The sequence below is a fragment of the Chelonoidis abingdonii genome, chromosome 3 (assembly GCF_003597395.2).
Source record: "Chelonoidis abingdonii isolate Lonesome George chromosome 3, CheloAbing_2.0, whole genome shotgun sequence".
NCBI classification, from domain to species: domain Eukaryota; kingdom Metazoa; phylum Chordata; order Testudines; family Testudinidae; genus Chelonoidis; species Chelonoidis abingdonii.
This window is the reverse complement of record NC_133771.1, coordinates 135,676,927-135,699,358: the sequence shown is the minus strand read 5'-3', so window position 1 is coordinate 135,699,358 and position 22,432 is coordinate 135,676,927. Positions and strand designations below refer to the sequence as shown.

At 42.0% G+C, this 22,432-nt stretch overlaps 1 protein-coding gene and 1 long non-coding RNA gene across 2 annotated transcripts in view; both read right to left on the bottom strand.

Moving 5' to 3' along the window:
• LOC142046593 (uncharacterized) overlaps window positions 1–22,432 on the bottom strand; it is a 782,351-nt gene that overhangs the window by 464,175 nt on the left and 295,744 nt on the right. The window lies entirely within an intron of this gene.
• Window positions 2,600–22,432, bottom strand: part of PGBD5 (piggyBac transposable element derived 5) — an 87,593-nt gene continuing 67,760 nt past the window's right edge. The window contains exons 4-7 of the mRNA XM_032806401.2: window positions 19,941–20,121; window positions 13,117–13,314; window positions 7,005–7,110; window positions 2,600–3,575 (exon numbers count right to left, since the gene is read on the bottom strand). Of these exons, the coding sequence (XP_032662292.2) occupies window positions 3,380–3,575; window positions 7,005–7,110; window positions 13,117–13,314; window positions 19,941–20,121 (681 nt within the window). The 3' untranslated portion in view covers window positions 2,600–3,379. The remainder of the gene's footprint in view (window positions 3,576–7,004; window positions 7,111–13,116; window positions 13,315–19,940; window positions 20,122–22,432) is intronic.

The following is a 22,432-nucleotide window of genomic DNA, read 5'->3' as shown; positions in this document are numbered from 1 at the left end:
AGAGTGGTGGGTTCTGAGCACCTCTGAAAATGGATTTCAATGCCGTGCTTTAGGCAGCTTATTCGAATATTTGGTCTTTGAGAGAGGTGGTATTTATTAGAACTCTATCAATCTATTTCTGCCAACTACGGCGTAGTATTAGGTAAACTGATTACCTCAATTTTTATGAGACTGAGCTTGGTTTCCCTGCAAACAAAACAGGTCTTGAAATCTCTTTGGGTGTCTACAACAACAGTATCACATGATGGTGCTCTGATGTGATAACACTAGAAAGCAAATTCATGCTGTGCACACAGCAGCAAAAACATCTATGTGATGAAACTGTTAAAACTCCTGCACTTTGACTGGCCATGTGCAAAGCCAATGCTGGAATGTAAATGTAGCGTTGTGCTGACAATGAGTAGGGAATAAAGTGGCACCACTTGGCATGGCCTATCAGACTCTTACAACTATTAGACTGAAATACATAGGCAGTGCCAGCCTGGAACAGACCCAAGGTCCATCTAGTCCAGTAACCTGTCCCTGGCAGTGGGTAGTACCAGATGCCTCAGAGCAAGGTGTAAGAACCCCATAGTAGGCAAACATGGGATAATCTAATTTCTGTTAAGATTTCATCCTAATCCTTAATCAGAGACTGGTGTAAAGCCTGAGCTTGAGGTTCTATATCCTTTCCAATACTCTTTTTGTTTGCATTAACTTTTCTACCTCTATATTGTCATCTTATTCCCATATGTCCAATTGCTCCTTACTACGCTTTGTTCCATTTTATTACACAGAATCTTGTGTAATGATGCCCCTATACAGCACAGGAGCTAATTGGTTCAGTGTGGCTCTAGGCCTAATAATGGAGAGGAATATTCCAGAAAATTTTGTATGGAGGTGACTCTCTCTGTGCAGATCTTCCTCCTACAGAGAACTGTGCATGTGTCTGTCTTCCCAGAGGGCTGAGAGTGGATTTAGAGATCATTGTGATGAGGGGGGAGATTATGGGGGGACATGTATTTTCCCCTTTAAGCCCCACAGGGCTTCCATGCAAAAAGCTGAATGCCTTTTTATATGGTCCCCACACCCCTTAGCAACTCTTTTCATGGTGGGGTGGGAGAGGTGCATGTGAGAAATATCTTCACAGCACTGACTTACTGGACTTGCACAACCTGGTAGCTGGAAAGGGGGAGGTCTCAGTCAGAGGCTAGGTATAGATCAGATGAGGTCTGGATGCCAAATATCCTGCTGCGTTTGAAAGTTGGGTGGGGAAAAAGCAAACTCCATTATGCAGTGGAAGAATTTGGCAGAAACAGACAGTTCTTACCCCCCAGCCCAAGGGAATGATCTTGTCTGTCTTTGGGCTTCTAAATTATATCACCCCGCCCCTGCTAGAGCCTTACTAACTATTTATTGCTTCTTATAACCCTGCTGGCAATTATGGGGCACAAGCAAGATAACTCATATTTCAAAATTCTTCTACATCTCTCAGAACGCCAGGGGGTGCTGAGTGAGTGTTTTTCTAACTAACATTTATCTTTCCCCGTTTATGCCCCAGGGACAGTGAATTTAGGCTGCTCAAACCCACCTTCCCTTTATGGCCCTTTTCACTGAAAGGGTCTCCTATACTAGGAGGAGGCAGTTGTATTCTGGGACACAAACAGTAGAAAATTTAAAAACAAACGCTTCTTAACTAATGAAAACCTCTCTCTGGCAAGTAAAGTTTGTGTGAAACTTTTTTTTTTCTCCAAACAAAATCCAAATTTTGGGACAACTACTTGTGCCCTTTAAAATGAGCAGAGACTAGCATGTAAAACTCTCATCAAAGTCAACGAGAGCTTTCCTATTGCCACAAAGAGAAGTTGCATCATATTTGTGCCCTGTAAATTAGTGCATTCCCATAAGTTCTACCATACTAAAGTTTTAACTGTAGTATGTCTCCTAGTTTATTGGGTTGTGGCTTTAATCAGTAATGTGATGAAGGAAGAGCCGTATTTTACTCTAGTGCTGAGTTTTTGTCCCCTGCTCTCAGACCTCTCTCCCCTTTTGCTTTCCCCACTGAAGCGTCCTGGTGGCAGTGAACTCAATAGTCTGCTGAAAACATTCAGCCGAGTCTTGTCAATACTAGCCAGTGGCACCAGGCTGCACTAATTCCAAATGGTTCTAGCTTCCAGAGAGTCACTCAAAACAAGGAAAGCATTTGGGTTTTGTTCTGCTTCAGTGCTGTCAACGTCTGGTTGCATCTGAACAGTTTTTTTACAATGACACACTATTTTTCTAAACATATAATTTGCAAAAATACAGCTACTGTGACGCATTTCAAATTCCAAGAAGGATTCCTACAGAACACCCAACAGTGAAAACGCAAAATGCACTGCTATCGGTGAACTATTTTTTGCTTGCCAAATGTGTGATAATAGGAAATGAAGATCTAAGATGAAGAATCTGTCTTGATATTTTTTTTTAAAAAAGGGGGAGGGAAATGAAAAACATCCATAGAAATTTAAGTAAAACAGTCCATTAAGGTAGATCTTAAGCAACACTTAGAAGAACCTGAAGCTACAACTGAAATCAAGGAAAATACAGTTATTTTAGTTGTTAGACTCTGAGATTCTCACCTGCACACCAGCAATATGGAAGCTATGGTGGCAGGCAGAACTATTTCATTTATTTGTTAAACTATGTGCATCAATTTAGCTTTCCCTATAGTTTTTAAAATTTCACTCAGACTTTTTTTTTAAGGTTCTCCAAGATGTTTAATTTTCCCCTAAACTTTTTATTCCTATACGGCAATCTGATTGCCTTACACTAATAAAAAAAATTCTTAACTGTTACTCTATCTTTTTGTTGTCTTTGCCTGTAACAAGCAATCTGTCAATATACTTGTGAAGAACATAAATATGTTGTTTTATTTTAACCCTGTCATGACTCCTTACAAGATGCCAGGCATTGTTATCCATGACACAACATTGCTTGTCCCACAGTTAAAGAACTCCAGACAAGGCAAAATTTTGGTAATGCCCACCTAGGACCACTGAGCTACATCCTTTTGTGGCAAGCTCATGGTGAGCCCTATGGAAGCCTTACAAGACGACCCTGTTCAACAGATATGGCAGACAAATGGCTACTAACTTAAATCTTTTTGGATGGACAGGTACCCGCAGAGCATTCACAGATGCAGTTGTGTGTTGACTTTTCCTGTGGCTCTCTCTGTAGGACACTCAACAGCCAGCTGCTACTTTTAACAAAGTCTCCGCCCCTCTACTGGCATCACTGTCACTTTCCTAGAGGGAGCGGCATTGGTGATGTCATGAGTTCCCTGCTTTGACATTCCAGAGCAGTGATCTCCTTTTCTGCTCCCCCTCCACCCCATACCTAAGCCACAAGGAATAATGCATCAATGAGAAGGTGAGGTGTCCTCCAAGCCCAGCAGCTCCTTTATAAGTCTCTCACCAAACTGTGCCCGGCTGTACCTTTTCACGTGGTAGGCATCTGACATTTTGTAGATGATGTAGGCATTGTTTATGGCAATGCTGATGGTAAACCAGAACACTTGTTGCCAGGTCTTGTTTGGTTTATGAGAAATGAAATACCTGTGAAAGGAGAAGAGAGCAAAAAGATAATCAACATTCCAACCCTTCTACGTGTGCCCTGCTGGGAGGCAAGAAGCGACCCCAGACGTTCTGCAGGCCCAGGAGCTCTTATTGGGAAGATATGCCAGCTGTTCATTGTTACTGTCTTAAGGGACATGTACAACAATATGTTCAATAACTCTTCGTTGTAGTAAAGTTATGAGAGAGTCTCTAGTTCTCCCTTTTCGGTGCAATTTTCAGTTGTCTGTATCTTGCATTTTTCTTCCCTCATCAGAAAGTCCTAGCTCCAGGGTTGCCAATAGATCACATCATCTGGGCAAAAAAAATGCACGACGGAAAAGGCCTGTTTTGGTCACCTAGCAGTACAGGATCGGTCACTTCAGTACCTTCGGTCTCCATCCAGTTTTCAGTGTGCCCAGTGGTGGAGCTTCCACCACTTCCCTTGGCAACCTATGCTGTAGCTTAATATAGCTCACTGTCAGGAAACCTTTCTCCTGAGATTTAGCCTAAATTTTCCCTCAGTTAACTTCAGGCCATCAATCCTATTTCATCCCTTTGTACCACCCCAAATAATCACACACTCTGATGTTCACGTCCTTCATATACTTGTAGACTTGGACTCTTGCCCCATTATTCATTGCCTTGCCAATTTCTATTATCATTGGGACAGAGGGATTAACTGGACATTAATTTCTTTTCTCTAAACATCCTCCAGTTGCTCAATATCTTTGGCAATGAGATGCCCAAAATGGAGTCCACTGTTGCAGTAACATACAACATGGTAATATATTAGTTTGCCTCTCTCTCCCAAACAAGTTCCCCAAATAGTGCTCAGCAGGCAGCTCTTACCCTTATAATACTCAACAATGAGGCATTTGGTCCAGCTCCTCAAAGGTATTTAGGTGCCAAACTCCCATTGAAATCAGTGGGAGTTAAGCACCTCAGTACCTGCTGTACTAACTCCCAGAGAGAGTGCTTAATGCTCTAAGAGCCATGTTCTGGTTACAGTTTTCAAAACAGCTTGAGGTTCAGCCCCAAATTGCAACCAGGTCCAACAGCTAAAACAGCAAAAGCCCAGAGGTCCAGATTTGCTGCACAGCACCAGCTGCTGTGAGCCTGGAGAACGCTTATGGGCTTAGTAAGCATTCTTTTATGTGTTGGACCCAAACCATGATGCAGTTTGAATTTATCCAGAATCCAGTTCCTTTGATTTTAAAAATGGCACATTTTACTGACTTCCTGCCTAGTGAGAAACCGCATGTGTATTTGAAAGCGACAGACCTTAGAGATGTGAGAGGGCCCATTCAGTCACCTCGCCCATTGTTGTCATTGTGCAGAACTGTTCTGTTAACCCTTATATTACTGAGACCTAATGCTTGGCTGGTGGTAGTATACAGGGGCTTGGGTATTGCAACATTGAACACTATGGCATCTAACTTCTGTGCTCCTAGAAAATCAGCATATCAGTGTTGTTCCACAAAACTGAGTTAGGCACCTCCGCTCCCTATACAACGAATAGGGAGAGAGCGGTGCCTAAGAATGTGATCTACAAAGCCAGCATGCTAGGTGGGGAGTGGCCTAAGATAGACATTAGGAGATGTCAATGGCAGGGGTGTGCTAAGCCCCGGGCAGAGGAGGGAATTGAACCTGAGGCTTCGATATCCCAGGTGCATGCTCTAACTACTAGACTAAAAGTTACAAGCTTGCTGCCTCTTTCTTTGGCTGGATTTTGAATGGGACCCAATCCAACATACGTGCTCAGAGGCCACCTATCAGATCGGTGCCTCATGTGACTTAGATGGTTGAATGCTTGTCTTTTCCTGGTTTGTGATTTACTCTAGGGCTTAGGTAGTTGCCTAGAAGGAGGTACCGGCCTGCATGCCCAGAGGCAGAAACTTAGGCGCCAAGTGAGTTTAGGTAGCTATAGGGTTCAGTGGAAGTTTTGTGGCTCACAGTGGACCCAAGACTGGGACTTGTGCAGCTCAGCCTGCGACTTAAGCACCTAACAGTTTTCATGGATCCCATCCCATGCACAAGTGTAATAAAATATAGCTTGTAAAAGGGCTGCCATAACTCTGCTTCACTGAATGTCATCTGCCCAAATACGCCTGTGATCCAGTGTACAACCAGAAAGGAAATACATCGATGATGATCCGAAATAGACAGTTCCAAGCTGAGCAAAAAGCACTAAGCAAACTGCCTAAATGGTGAAAAGTTTATTTTTAAAGAAGTCTCCCTTAGTCATGCAGCCTTAACAAAACAGTCATGTAAATTTGCCAAGTGAGGCACAAAACCTACCCAGGTACTCTTGCCATGAGGATTATCAGGGCAAAAACATAATTTTGCTAACCCACAGGAAGACGGCTACTTGTCCATGGCAAGAAAGCTTGTATACAGCTGATTAAGGTGCTGTTAGTAGCACAGGTAAGGAACAGGGTTTTTCTAATGACCACGTAAGCAAAGATATCCAAAAATCACGGATACAAAAACAGCCCCAGACAGAGCAAGGAGGGAATTAAGAATCTATGAAAGGACCTGCCCAGCTCCAGGGGAAGTGCTGAGGCTGCTAATTATGGAGAGTCCTGCAGCTGACGCTCACTAAGCGTAGACAACATAGAGAGGGCAGCTATAGCAAAGAAACAATCTCTTGTAATTATGACTTGAACCAAAGCTGCAGTAACTATTCCCTGGTGCCTGGGAGCAGCTGGATTATAGCACGGTGAAGCTGGTGACTTGACAGTGTGTTGGAAGGCAGTAGAAACTCCTGGTAGCGTTAGGCTATGTCTACACTACCACTTATATTGCTTAGGGGTGTGAATATTCCACCCACTGGGCAACACAAGTTACACCGACCTAAGCGCTAGTGTAACTCCCACCAACATGGCTTCTGCTGCTTGCGGAGGTGGTTTTATTATGCCAACAGGAGAGCTCTCTCCCGTGGGCATTGTATCTTCACCAGACATGCTGGTTTGGCCCTAAACCCAAACCTAATGTGGATCCTCCACCACCTTGGTTCTTCTCTCTCAAACAGCTCTCTAGCTATGTTATTTAAATACTCCAAGGATGCAATTCTCGTGGTGTTTTGGCTGACGAATGGACAGACAGGAGTATCGCAGTGTTGTTCTGGATCTGGTCCAGTTTTGCTGAATTATGCAAGATGTGAAGGGGGGAGGGAAGGATGTTCTGAATTTAATCAGAACTGTTTGTTCATATCTAACTCCTACACACATTCCCAAGATAATGGTCAGCAGTGCAGGTTGCTCCCCTTAGGAAAAGCATGTGCAAAGCTATAGAGCCTGATTCCACTTGCTTTGAAGTAAAAGGGAGTTTTGGCATTGAATTTAAGGAGGGCAGGATCATGCTCCTAGTCTCTTCTCGAAATCTAAGAAAGGTTCAGATGTTCCAGTAACATGGGATTCACCCACTTACTTGCTGTATTTGTCGTCATATTTGCAGATATAGCTAAGATGAGCAGCAAAAGCTTCTACTGCCAACGGGCATGGGATCTCGCCACTTTTTCTCTTAATTATAACTCCTGTATCGATTAAAAAACAAAACAAAACACAGCTGTTGAATCTTAACTGTTTGTGTTAGCATCAGTGTTACCAACTACAATACACTTTCTGAAAAGGGGATTTGAGATCAGCTACTTAGTGGGCCAGCACTAGCAAGACTCCATTAATCATTAAAGTTCTATGCTGAAAATAAACCTTGTTGATCTTGAATTTACTTTCCTTCCCCCACCCCTCTTCTCAACTGGAACCTGAAAGATTGTATCATAGACCTTGCTAGTAATGTGCATGCCAAAGCAGCTGTGTGGGTGATGCAAGAGAGAGGTATGTTTTTTGTTTTTTTTTAAAGAGGTCAAAACACAAACTTGAACTCTTTCCCGAGCTCCAGCTAGGGCCCTTCATGGTGGGGCACTTGTTGGTCAGCCTTCATGTGGTGTGATTGCTTCTTGATGCACCAGTAGCTTGCTGAGATGCTAAATTCAAACTTGCAAAAGTTCAGTTTGATTCACTGGGACAGACTGCTGTGGGTTTGGATTCTAGTGTGTACTGTTTGCCTAGCCCTTCTTCATGGACTGTGACACTAGCAGGTACTGAAGAGCAGTGGTTACCATGGGATGTGATAATCACCTCTGTTGCAGTTGTAAGCCTTAAGGTAGTGGAGTCTACAGGGAGCACTGCAAGCAAAACAGCTGGTGCCAGATACGGCTGCAAACTGTCTTAGGCTGATGTCATATGCTGCAGATACCACCTGCCTCACCATGATTCATCCTTGAGGTGAGACACTTCCCCTCTTCCCAGCTGTACTGCCTCCACCCTGTCTTTGCTACTGCATTTGTATCCAGATCTCTCTCTCTCTCTCTCCTGCGAGGAAACTGATGAGACCAGTGGTCTGGAGAATGGAAAAGTTCATGGGGCACTTGGTTAGAAACCTAGTCCAGGCCTGCCTGGTGTGATGGGCTGAAGAGTCAGAGAAGCATTTGTAATTTATTTCCAGATGTCTCATATGAAGTTTCTGCAGGAGGCACTTGTCTGTGCTCTATTACCATCCAGTGCCCAAGGAAATGGGACTTGTGCACATTTTGTAAATAAACCATACTAAGAAAATACTGGACTCCATGTCACTGAGCTCTGCTTCAAATAGGGACACTGACACATCCTTTGCTGCTCAGCAAAGGAGCAATACAATTTGCCAAGCAGCAACAGGTTTGGGGGCTTTGAAGGTCAGTTTGGAGCAGGAATCTGATATGGAGTCTGGTATTTTCTTCATATACATTTAGGGTGGGGTCCATGGAGGGGTTAGGGTGTTGCAATCCTCAGCATCATGGTGCCTAACTTCATGTGATTTTTTTTTTCTAGGTGCCCAGAACAACAATGTACTCCACAAAGCTGAGGTAGGCACTTCTCGTCCCATTCATTACATAGGGAGCCTAGGCACCTAAGAATGTGATCCACAAAAGCCAGCATGCTAGGTGGAGTGCAGCCTAAGCTACCTAATGGGAGATATCAATGAGAGGGCTGGTGTGAATCCCCGCCCCTTTCTTGGAGATGGGGGCCTATATCTGGACTGCAGGGAGATGCCAAGTTCAGCTTAGGGATTCATGAATAGTAACCAGCCACTTCAAGTCAGGTGGAGTAGGTACCTAAGTAATGTCTTGTGAAAATGAAGTAGGCACCTGCTTCACTCCACACCCACTGGTGGTAGTGCCCCTCCTTTCCCTCTGCAGGTGTGTTCTATTCTTTTCCCTTAGGCTTTGATTGTCTGGTATATTTAAACTGTAAACTCTCTTTGAAGCAGGGACTGTCTCCCTCACTCTGCATGGTGCCTAGCACAATGGAACCCTGTCCTTCACTGTCTCCTATCCTAATTCCTCCTGGAAGGCAGCTCAGCTTGGCTGAAGTTACTGAGACACAAAGGATTAAGGTGCCTTGTGCTTGGTCCCACTTTTAGTCACTGTCTCAGTTTGGATGAGATCCCAGACTCCTCCTGGCTCTCTGGTCTTTCCTGAATCTTCTAAACCATTAAATTACTTCATAAGACATCCAGACCAAAATTGTTACTCATGTTTTGATTGCGAACTTGAGAGTTAAATTCTTTTGGCTAGAAGTACAGTTCTCTCCATTATCTCTGACACGTCCCCTATGACACCCTACGTGGTAGGTCCTGTTTTGAATCGAAGACTCGCAGCCCCTACTAAGTGTCATATTTATGACTGATCCATATGACTGTTTGTTTAAAGCCTTTGAATGACAGATTTTAATGAGTCCCAAATGTTAGAGTTGAGCATGATGTATGATAGGTGTAAACAGAACATGGTGGGCAAAGGGGGGACCCTTAAAGCTAACAAAACCAATATTTCTTATTGCCCTCAACATACTCAGCAAGGGTGTTTGTTTTTTATTTTTTTTCTTTGATGGAATAGTCCTGAAAGATCTGGTTGACTGTATGAAGACAAGATTGTCTTTCCATATCTTTCCCCTAGTAGGTCAGAAAGTATAAGGAGATCTGTTCAGTGCAGGTGTGTTTGGTGAAACTTTTTTTGGCTTCCAAAATTTCCTTTGATTTGCCTTCCACCATTCACTTTCACTAAAAATGTGTGATTACAGCTACATAGCACCATGTGCTCCCTCTTATTTTCCATTTAAGTGTTTCAATTTCTGGAATGTGGATAGGTTTATCTTGTAGCACTTCGCAGGCTTGATTTGGGCCATTGGTAGGAGGGGGCCCAGCAAGGTTCCCCAGAAAGAGGTTCGGGTGACACAAATTGCTCAAACCTTTGGCACTGCCCTGGGAGCCCCTCTGGTCAACAGTGCTCCAGCAGATAGCGCTGGCTGAGAGGTGGCAGTGCCAGGATACTCGGATGATGATGTGCTCATTCAGCAGAGCCTCCCCGCCCCACCAAGGTGTCTTTGTTAACAGGGCTCCTATGTTGCCCTTCCCCTGGTGGAGCTCACAGAGAAGTACTGTGCTGCAGATACTGCTTGTTCTTTCCTGGAGTATGGAGAGAGGAGGGCCGTGCTGCTAACTCGCGTGATTGTTTTTAAATCCCAACTCTTACAATCGTGTGTGTGGTGGTTTTCCCTTAATGCTCCAGCTCCTGGCATTATGTGATTGTGAGAATCTCAGCTTTTATTGGAAAGGGAGGGGGGGAATGAGCCATGGTTACAGAGAAGCTTGAAAATATGACCCAATCGTATGCTAAAGCTCAGCCACCAGAAGGCAAATAAAACCACCCAAAATGTTTGTGTTTTTTTTTGTTTTGTTTTAGCCAATTCCCAACTCATGATTTTTGAACAGGGGGTTGATAATATTAGGAGCAGCTTGCATCTTCTGTGGTGTGCAGGGGCTGTTATTGGGGTGTGTGCACCCATAGGGGTGAACAGAGCACTGCAGGTTCAAAGTGCTGTACAGATATCCTCTAACGAATCCTCAGTCCCGTGATGTAAGAACATGCATAGACCTGAATTTCCATAGTTTAAAAGGTCTGAAGCATAATTCTACTACAATGTTTTTCCCCACCAGACTCATCAGTGAATTTTCATAAAGGGTATTTGGAAGTTTAGGGCCAAAATCAACTGGTGTAAATTGCTGAAGTCATACAGGACACAGGTGAGATTCCCTTCCTCTGTTTTTATTTTATGTAAAGTAAGTAACAAGGTTAATTCTTGTTGCCTCTACTTCTGCTGAAATTCTCATCTACGCCTGAGCTTGCTCTTGTCCTTACTATAGCAACTTCCTTCTCAAGTCCCCTTGGGTGTAGTAAGCTGCTGCCTACTATTAATGCAGAAAGCGTGACAACGTGGCTCCATTCTCAAACTGTTCCACTGGCCCCCACTCATCTCCAGCTCCGGTTCAAAACTGCCTTCCATGTGCTTATTCCAGTCTACATCACTGACGTGTGTCTCCCTCCTTCCTTTCCCACTCGATCCACGTGCTCAACACTGGCTTTACTGCAGTCTTGCCACAGTGTGTGAGAGAGACTTCTCTGTGCCCCTGACATTGGAAAGAGACTTCTTGGGCCAGATCCTTAGTTGGCATAAACTGGCATTACTACATTGACTTCAACTGAGAGATGCCAATTTACACCACCTGGCAATCTGGCCCTCTACCAGTCTCAATGAATCTCCCTCCTTTCTCAAATCTCAACTAAAGCCTTTATCTTTTCTCCCTAGCCTATATCTCACATTTTCTCTGAATTTGCTACTATTTGTTTAATGTTCTTTATCAAGAATCCCTGTGAAGAATTTTAGTGAACACGTACTTGAAATATTTTGCATACCTTAGAGGCTAAACTTTGTAAATCATTACCATATTCTGTAAATGGAACTACATGAGTTTACCAGCTGAGGTTCTAGCCTCATCTACGTACCAGTGTGTGACTTTATGCTGAGATGGGTCCTAAACGTGCAGATTTTCACACCCATGTGTAAAATTTGTCTGTCTGCTCTGCTTCTGTTAAAGGGACATTCAACCAGTTTGTTTTGTTTGTAAAGCTTAACAGTCACCACCACCTTTACAAACACATACAAGTTTCAGAAAAGAAAAATCTTTTTAGTAATTGTAGCCAAAGACAGCAGCTTTGTGCTAGTGCATGAGAACCAGATGACGCTGATTGACTTGACTTTGATTTAATTACTCCAGTTGCATTATCCAAACTTGCTAACATGCAAAAAGCAAACAACATAATGATCATAAATTAGTTTGAACTTAAGACCTTAAATTTTAAATTGAATTATTAGAAAGGCTCTAATTCTGTATTGCTGGTGTCTGATTCTGCAAACATATAGTAACTTTATATAATTCCATGGGTTTCAATCGAACTACTAATGTGTAACTTCTTTCTCATGGTTTTAGAATCAGCCCTAAGACACCAACCCTTTCAAGTTATCTGCTCTTTTTAGTTAAATCAATGTTTCCTTGTGACATACAATAGCATTCCAAGTATCGTCCAGTTCCCTAGCTCACTGCATAAAAGGTTAGGATGTGCGGTGAATTCTGATAAATGAATCCCCAATTCCTATGACATTTAGCCATACGGTGTGCCTATGCAACACTTAACTACCACCTGAATACCTTAAATTCTGTACAAGTTTTTGAGAATGTGGTTTAAGCACCAAGTTACCTTTGTAAGCAGTAGCACCTTACATTTGTAAATATGTAACAATCTTTTTCAACTATAATTTGACTTTTGTATTTTACTCACTTTGGACAATAGAACTACAAGAGATTTTAAATGGACAAACTACTCTTTAAAAATGTCCTTTCATGTTGATTTTTGTAAATATTTTTTCAAAACTTACATTATGCCTAAAAATCTTTGTACCTTAAAAAAACCCTCTCCTAGTAAGATCAATTTCAGCTGAGTCTTCAAGAAACTATTCACACTCCCAAATATACTTCTGGCTGTTCTGGTTTTCTTTTTAGCAGCTGCACAATCAGTTTAGTATGCAATAGGAAGACTCTTGACAAAAGCCATTTGTATGTGATGAATCTGTTTTAAATCCATAGGAGAAACTAATTCTAGAATATGGTCAAAATTTTAATACTCAGTATGGTTCTTTATCGGTCCAAAATATTGTATGCATTTAGGAGTTACTCTTTACAAAGACTTATCATGCAATTATCCCATGAGACACTTTGTTACATATAGGATTTTAACCTTCGTTACAACTCTCTGCATGACCACAGGTCAGTTGGGACGTGTATAACACCAAAAAGGAACAGCTCTCTCCTGTGCCAGCAAAAGGAGTAACTATTAGCTGGTAGCTTTAGTAAGCTTTTTTAACTTTATGCAGAGAAGACATCAGTTGCAGACAGAACACATTTAGCCACTGCTAATGTAGATTAACTAGTACTTTATGGACAAGAGCAAACACAAATGGAAATTATCATTAATGCTACGGTTTATCTCGGATAATTATCAAGCTGCTTGTCTGGGGTTATCAAACTTAAATAAGTGTCCTATCTTGTCTTGTCATCTATTTTGAAAAACATGGTCACTGTACAGATAGCGATACTACTGACTGCTCACCTTGTTGAACTGGAGAATAGGCATTAGTGAGAAAACGAAAATGCCCCTTGTTGTACCAGCAGATCAGGGACATGTTTCCCCTCATCTTTATTCTGTACTGCCCTCTGGACTGAGGAGCGTCTGGGTTATGCAGCATTGATGGAGGAAGGCCTGTGCAGTCACTTTTCCTGGAACTCAACAATCCGCAGCAATAAATCTCTGCATGTGAAAGAGAATAAGTTCCCATCAGCAAACCATCCGATAGGGTTAGAAGGAAATGACAGTGGGCTGTCTGACCTATTTGACTGGAGGAAGAACTGGTCCTAAAACTAAGCCAGTAGATACACACGTTGGCCAGTGGCAGAGGATTTCCCTGTGGTATCCAGGACCACACTCTCTTTTCAGGCTCTGGGAAGAAATGCATTCAATATGAGTCCAGAGAGCCAGTTCTCCACGTGATTTAATAAGATAAACCGGGATATAATTAAAATGAAAAGAAACGGGAGAATATAGGCTGAGTAGCTGAGCTTCCCACCAATGAGATCTATTAGGTTGTGACATTTCCTCCCAGGGAGTCATGGAGGACGTACTCTCTTCCACGTTTAACTACACTGATAAGGAGGCCAAAGCCTTTTTTCCAATTTAAGTTGTCTGAAATGACCCCCATGGTGCTTTTAATCCTAGCAGCTTTTGGTGCTAGCAGATGACAACTTAGCCTACAACTGCTTCGCAGTACAATCTTATCAACGCTCATCAATGCTACCCTCCTTCATCCATGACAAAGGGATGAGTAAAGGGACCCATAAGTAAATTCATATGTTGTGAAACCCAGACACGTCTCACCTCTAGCAATCAATGTAGCCATGTCAGAATAACCAAATCACTTAATACACGTTAATAACGACAGTACCTAGCTTGTGTTGAGTATGTGTATGTGATAAGAAAAATATCAGAGGGTTAAAACTTCCATTCATCTGATTAATTTAAAGAGCATATACTAGTAGAATTTCTTGCTATCAGAAGAGAGATACTCTGCATAGGAAATTTAGTCAGAAATCCCCAAATCAAACAGCTGATCAACTGGATTAAAGGATCAAATCCAGCTTTGGCCAAGAGTCAAATCTTTCAGTATTGAGATGGTCTATATTGCAAAGCAATGTCCTCTTCCTGATGTGAGCTTTACAAAATCCAGGAAATCTTAAATCCAGATCTCCTCACCATCTCTCCAGGCTTTGTTTTGACTATATGAAGGGAATGAGAGCGCACACATCTGTGTGTATATTATACTTAGACTGATCCACTTAAGTCTGTGTATTCCACTTAAACTACAGCAACCCAAAGCTGCTATTTCAGGTAAAACAAAATAGGTCTGTCAGCTGAGAACTCTGACCTACATTTTAGAGTCTAAAATCTACTTATTCAACTATTATCCTTCAGCAAATAAAGAATATGAAAAATCAAACCACTTGATCAAGGGGAATAGAGGCTGTTACATACTATGCATCTCTTCTGCCTTTGTCGGTCTGGAATTCTGTATGCTCTTTGGAGCAGGGGCAGTCTTTTGTGTGGAGGTTTCTGTTTGTACAGCACCTGACACAGTGGGGTCCTGGTCCTTCACTAGGGCTCCTAGGTGCTATGGTAATACAAAATAATCAATAGTGCTCATGAACTGATCCAAAGAGCAGAAAAAAATTGGCAACTGGTTCTTGAGATTTCACAAACAGTGCTTTATAAAACCAGAAAAAAAAATGAGACTGGGAGACCATAGAACTATAACTTAAAAAAAAAACAAAAAACTACAGCTGCATTACATTTTTACATAAAAATATAATTGTTCCTGTTGCCCCAGCAGTAAGACTGAAGCAGTGACTCTTCCATTAGAAGACATGAGCTTTTTAAATGTCAGAATGGAAAACCAAACACATCAACTTAGCTATTTGAGTTTAGAGGAGGACTTATCTAATGGATCCTGTGTTATCTCCCAGTTCTGATCTCAACCACTGGAATTTCAAATCATAGAAATGGCTGGAATGAATATGAAAAAGAGATCTCTGCACTGAGGTAGGACAAGTATATATATATATATGTGCTAAAAACCCTCTTGCTACCACTATCTCTGAAACTTTCTTTAACAAGTCTGTGACTACCTAGGATTTTAGTTGTCACTATGTGCCATTGAGAACATCACTGCAGCAGTGGGATTAGAACTCTGATGCTGCTGCTCCAATAGCACAATCCCTTAACCTAGAGAAGAACTTCCTTTAGCTGCTAGCATTATAGGGTCTATGACTCACTGAAAGGCCATTTTAATTCTCCTCAGCAGAGGGCAGTAGTACACAGCTGCTCTAGCCAATACATTACTATTCTTAGGATTGCTGAGGTAATTAAGTGCAGCCTTTTCTTAGGCTCATGTAAGCTTGCAAAAGACTCAAGCAGCTGTTTTGCTCTTTTCATAAGACAATTGGAACCATCTTGCACATCTCTCAGGAAAAAATAATGAAGCACCTCCTTACATAATATAAAGTGGTGACCAATATGGTGGCTGCAGATTTAGTATCACCACTTGCAGAGGATGGCATATGTAATTTGTGGAAGTTTTTAAAAGCTGTAATTTAGAACAACCAGTTGCTATGGCAATAGCAGCAATAAAAATTAAGACCATCTGGCACAATGGTGTGGTCCAAATTTAATTAAATGCTTAACATGTTTTATTACAGTCCAGAAGAAAATGAAGTTTTATAGAATTCAAAAGAAGTCTGATTGAATACTCCTAGGTCCTGCTCTCATAAGTAGGGCCCTACCAATTTCACAGCCATGGAAAAACATGTCCCAGATTGTGAAATAAGCCTTTTCCTGTGAAATCTGACCTCCTCCTTGCTGCAAGTCCCTGCCAGGCTGGGGAGGAACAGGACTTGTCCTTCCCCTGCAGGGCTGCTGTGTGGGGAAAAAAGGGGCAGATCAGACCCACAACCTTTTGGGTTGGGACCTCCACGGTTACAACGCCATGAAAATTCAGATGTAAACAGCTGAAAACTTGAAATTGATCAATTAAAAAATCCTCTGGCCATCAAATTGATCAAAATGGACTGTGAATTTGTAGGGCCCTACTCATAAGTCAGTGGTAACATTCTTGCTTCAGAGGGAAATTTAAGAGGGCTTCATCAGGGGTGCTGATACAATTTTTATAGTGGGGGTGCTGAGAGCCATGGAATCCAACTGTAAATGCTGTATATGATAACTACTTCAAGCCAGGGGGTGCAGCAACACCCTCAGCACCCTTACTTTCAGCACCTATGGGCTTCATTCATACAGAGCCCATTCCAACTGTCATTTCTATTTCAAACTAAAAAAGCAGCCCACAAATCTGTGCTTAAGTAGGGAATCTCAACCGGTTCAGTTCACAACCAGCAGTATCTAAACTTCATGAGTGAGCTTGAATCTCACCAGGACAGGCTCTCTCATAAAATTTCTGGCATCTCTACTTCTAGTCACATCTAAAACTCCATGCAGAATAGCATTTCCTGTGCCATTTCAGTGCCTGGTTCCTGTTTTACTTGGAAACCATAAACTTATGCTCCATGGTCATAAAGGTAGTTATATAAAGTAGGCTTACATCGAATTTGGTTTTTGAAGCACTCAGAGAGGATGTTCTTATTTTTCAGGAGAAGCCCATGGTCCAAATTTAATGAGTTCTTTGGAATTGAGTGTTGCAGACATCCTTTTATATTCACAGAAACACTTTGGGATACAATTAAGGTTATTACTAACTTCAGAACAGTACTATTGTAGTTATAAAACAGAGACGGGAGGTAATTTTATAGTGACGGCTCCACAAAAGCCTTGACCAAAGTTTTCCAAAAGTGAACAGTGATTTTATTTATTCCAATGGAAGGGAATCCTAAAGACTCTGACTTTCAGAGGACAGGTGACCAGCACTTTTCAGAAAAATCAGGCCCTTTCAAGATATCTGTTCAGGCACCCAGCTACTAAGGCACCTAATAATTAGTTTGCTGGGAGGCGGGGGTTGGTTAAAAAGTCTTGGTTCAAATCTTTCCCCACTATCCATGTTAAAGATTCACAGAAAGCATTGCAGAGATGGATGAATAGAAATTCCTTTGTCTCAAATTTTTGTGATTTTTTTTTTCCCCTCCACCTCTATTCATTCGGTTCTAACCCAGGAACTATAATTTCTCTAAAACAAAAGTTAATCCAATATGTTAGGAATGTGTCTTAATTTTGCAAGGTTGCTCTCATCCTCTATAGCAAAGCAGGTTCCTCAGGTTCTCTCAGGACACACTCCTTTTAGTTGCATTTTTATCCTTGTGTGACTAATTCTCCAACTAAGCATTACTCCTGGCTAACAGCACTGATCAACCTGATGCCACTGTTTGGCCTGAATGCATGAAATTGGGACACACCAGAAGAACTGTTTTCTGTGGTGGGATGCTAGGCCTTCCACTGGCAAATCTCTGCTCCAAATTTCACAGCTAACACTGCAGGATCACAGCAAGTGCTGACTATAGTACCTTACCTCTGGCTCTGTGGGTGGGGTCAAGATTCACAGTCTCCTCCAGGGCTCTTGATTGACTTCACCACTGTTGACATGCCAAAGGTCTGGTTTCCCTGAGTGTTCCATAATCCTTCCAATTCAATATACCCTGCCAAGCCAGTGAGCTAGTCTTTATCACCCAAAATATAAAAGCCAAACAATCCCATGTCCCATTGACACAAACAGTGTGTCAATGTTCCCACTGCAACCTGCTTTGTAAGGAGTACCCAAGCTACTTACCAAAATGCTAGTAAATCTGCTCTGAGTCTCCCAAAATTAAATTCACAATTCGATACCCACTATAATTTCTGCTAGTGAATAGAATGCAGAAGAAGCAGTTGTTATGGATCCACAAAATCGCATGGAACCACACAATAAAACATGAATCAGGAACTGAAAACGCTACATAGGGTTTTCATTTTTGATCAGATAATGTACCTAACTTTGAATCTCTAGAAGGCATTTAGTGTCAGCTACCTGCTAACAGCTGGTCATTTGAGTTCTCTTCAGTACTATGCCTGTGAGTAGTTAGCTACTGTAGGTAATCTGAGTTACCTGTGAGAGAGAAATATTGTTGTGGTTCAGTAGCCAGGATTCTTTTCTACTGTGATTCCAGAGAGACAGAGGAGAATATTATCCCCTTCTTTCTCTTTCGCAAATCTGTCAGAATAAAGGATCATTTTCCAAAGTCACAGTTTTAGGTGTAAGGATCTAGCAACCCCTTATTTCAACTGAAATGGCTTCAGAATTAGACACACTGGCATATTTGGGTTTTCATGCATAATAACTAGACATTTGATAAAATGGCTTTTATAATGCTAGAAATATAATGGCCCTGTGGGCAGCCAGCCATAAAATTTATGAAAACAATTCAAAGGAATATTCTCCAGTCATTAGAGGGAAAACTCCAGTGTAATATAAATATTCTTGATTCGTTGAATGTGGCCATTATATTTAGAGTACTGAGAGAACCCATGATTACTTCTATATATGTATGGATGTATTTCAAAGTGCTCTATGGATATTTACAATGTATGTAAAATAATTTACAACCCAATCCTACATTGTGCTCCATGAGGGCAGACCTGTGTGCATGCACTGAGCTGAGGGCAAGATTGAAGGCATTAGGTAGCTAAAGTATTGTAACCAATCACTGGCATTTTCCTTTTAAGTATGATGCAAAATAATGGCACAGTTCCAATTATTTCTATATTCTGGGCCAAATTCCATTCTTGAACATCCCACATGGATGTAGACTTTTGTCAGTGGAAGCCATGCTGAAAACAGCACTTGGCTCCCAAAGATGAACTGCATAGGAGGGGGGAAAATGAGCTTGTGGCCTCAGTTTGTTTTTATTTGTGTTTTTGGAAAGGTATGAAGTGTTCACCTACAAAGGAAATTCTTGATGCTAGAAATTCAAATCTTGTTTACAATGGAAGACCCTGGTGACTGGAGAACTAGTGGAAAAGTTGCATCACTGAAGAAGATTTTAAGCTGACTAGCTCGTGGGGAAGTGCATGTTCAGTAACTGTTTTAAACACATTGGGTTTGATTTTCAGAGCGGGAACATCTACGACTACAACTGCACTCAATCGGAGTTGTGAATACTCTGCACATCTGAAATTCAGATCACTTGTACAACCCCTATTTAACGCCACGGATTAACAGACACTTGAGTCTAACTCTAGTGTATACCTATGCCTGTATTGCTATATGGTAAACCCTTCTAGTGTAGGTGCAGCTTATATGGGCAAAAGGGTCCTTTGCTAGCAACTGTCTCTACCATAGGGCTTTTGCATTAAAAAAAAAAAAATTGCTCTCCAACTAACATTTTACTGGCAAAAGTTTCTAGGGTAGACCTTGCCTTAGTTAAAGACTCTGCACACTCCCTCTTCCCACACACTCTATTCACAAGTAAGAATTCCCACACATATAGAAGACCCCCAAGAAGTCCTCCAGGAAAAAAACCCACCAGAATAACCACACTCTAAATTCCTAAGATAAAGGAGAAAAAAAATCAGAGCCCTTCTATTCTCCCCCTGCCCCCCTTTAAAGTAGCCTTCTTTCTACATGATGAAGACTCAAAGGAAAGTTCAAGCTCAGTTTAAATAACCTCTGCAGGTCCCCTTGTAACGAACAGACTAAATTACCCTTAGGATTTCTCTGGTTTGGCTGCTCATGGCTATGCGAGGAGATAAAGCCTCAATCAAAAACACCAGGTTATTTGCTGACTTCTGGCAGCAGGATATTCATAAGCCTTTCGGCATGAACAGTCAGTGGATCAGCTGTCACAAACCTTGCTTCTCAAACTCTTCAAAAAGGTTCAGGCTGGTAATGCTAGGGCCAGTGAAGATGATGTAGTTTTTTCCTGATGCATTCTGACAAAGGCTCTTGGCCACCATACTGTGGAGTTGGGGCTTGTTCTTCAAAGCATCCAGTCCGTCGGCACCACCTCCTTCTTTTAGATGGACGTAAATCTTACGGAGCAAGTAGAAACAAGAAGACAAGTCAATATGGTTAGAACAGATCAGGCACAAGCCATGCAGTTGCCAAACTGCTTGCTCGGCTTTCACTAGAGATGAGCTGAAAAATTTAAGGCAGTAGAAACTTATTTCAGATTAAACCCCAATACACCTTTCATGCCTGGTGCCTTTAAATGACTTTAGAATAGTTGGAGGGGGGACTTTGGAATTTTCTGCTGGGGTGGCTATTGGGAAATACTGCTCTATGCCTAAGATTAAGGGCTGCTTGAGGTTGCCGTTGCTATTGTGTAGCTGGAAAAGCACTTGTCTGGCAGTAATAAACCATGATTCCTAAATAGAACTGTATGTTGTGTTGTTCCTATATAGACTTCATTGTTGTCAGTAAAGGGAGAACTTGGGACCTTCTGCTCCGAAAACACAGGCCTCTACTAGATGACCAAAAAAAATCTGTCTGCTAGCTTTACTATAATAGAGTTCAGCTGTATATTCTCTGGCAACAGACACTAAAGGGCAACATGACCACGCGGATGCCAGCATGACACTTTCTCCAGTACAAGCCAGTGGTGTCCTTACATACCAACCATATATTCTAACTGGAATGTTCAGGGATAGCTCTAACTCTCAGCATTCTTGTCCAGATCACGACTTGGAGACAATCCATCAAAACAGACTGAACAAGGTGAAAAGGGTGCATTAAACTGGCTTTAAAGTCTTAAGCATCTGGCTCCTTTCTAGCTGGCTGCAATCCTTACAGATACTGTATTACTGCCGTAGTATCTTAAAACTAATAGCTACCATTGTCCAAGCAATGTTCCTTCTGCCCTTCATAATACTCAGCCAACATCCACACAAGGCCATTTAAGGGGATATCCAATGGCAGGAATGTGTTTTGTCTCTGGTAAAAAGAGTTGATGACCTTAGTCCAATTTGCAAGTGGACAGGTATGTATAGCACAACTGGCCTGCTTGTTGAGAGGTGGAGGACGGAAATGGCACAGAGGCCAGACCAGAGCCTCACTCTGCAGAAGGTCTCTCTGGGAATGGGTTATGGCACGTTAGTTGGGCAGTAGAGGAAAGTGCACCTCTTTTCATTGTAGAAATAGAGGACTTCAGTTTTCATTTATTTTATTCCTAGTACTAGAAAGCAGCTCTTCCAGTGGCCTAGCTGCTCATACAAACATTTGAATTGTATATATCTAGGCTAAAATCCCAGACACAAATAATTTAGCAATCTGGACCCAGAATACACAAATCACCTCTGTCTCACCTGCCCATCCTATTTCTCGATCCACTCACTTTTCCCCCAGCCCCCAAAATAAATGACATAGAAGGCAGGCTGTAAACCTCAACAACTTTGGACCAAAGGAAGGAGTGAATTCCAGAGCTGAAAATCCTTTGCTGAAAATATCCTGCCACCAGCTCCTTCTCCTCCCCCCAACTTTTAAATCAAGGAGCTGTTAGCTCTCAGTCCTTCACTGATCACAACAGTGGGAGCACCATCTGAGGAAATGATCTGGGGTCTCAATTTCCAGGAACTGCCAATCTAGCATCTTCCACCAAAATTAAATTCAATTAAACAATGGGCCTGATCCTGCCCTTGCTCTCAAAATCAGCAGACACAGGCTCGTGTAAAGCAGAGGAGAATCTAGCCCTATAGTCTGAATCCCTAAATAGTCTTAATTTTATTTGTTTATGAAGATCTTAGTTATAAAACCCATGAAAAATAAATTGGGCAAAATTTTCAAAAGTGCCTAAGTGACTTGGGAGCCTGAGTCCCATTGACTTTCAATGAGACTAAAGGTGCATCTACACTTATGGCACTGGGTAGAGTAGAGTAGACACTGCACAGCCAGCTAGCATGGGTATAAACATCAGTACTAATGGTAAGGCACATCTTAGGTGAGTAGAGTAGATTAGGGTGCCGGACATGCCTGAACCTGCAGGGTATATACCCTACATGGCTCCCTACATGCCCAATCAGTGCCTCTCAAGTTTACACTGCTGTACACCCATAGCTCCCCCTTGCTGGAGCCTTTCCCCATCATACTGAAAGGCTCTGGTGCCAGGGAGGCAGCAAGGAACTATCAAAGCCTTTCCGTGGTATGTAGCTACAAGGTGCAGTGACAAGACAGCCTGCCTCACTGCAGTGTGTAGCTACACCTGTAGTGCCTGTATTCTACACGCTGCCTCAAACATAGACATAGCCTTAGACTCCTAAACCATTTTGGTGCTTTCAAAAATTTTACCCATTTTCATTAGAGCAAAGATTGAGATGTTCAAAGTCACTCAGAGGATTTACGTGAACA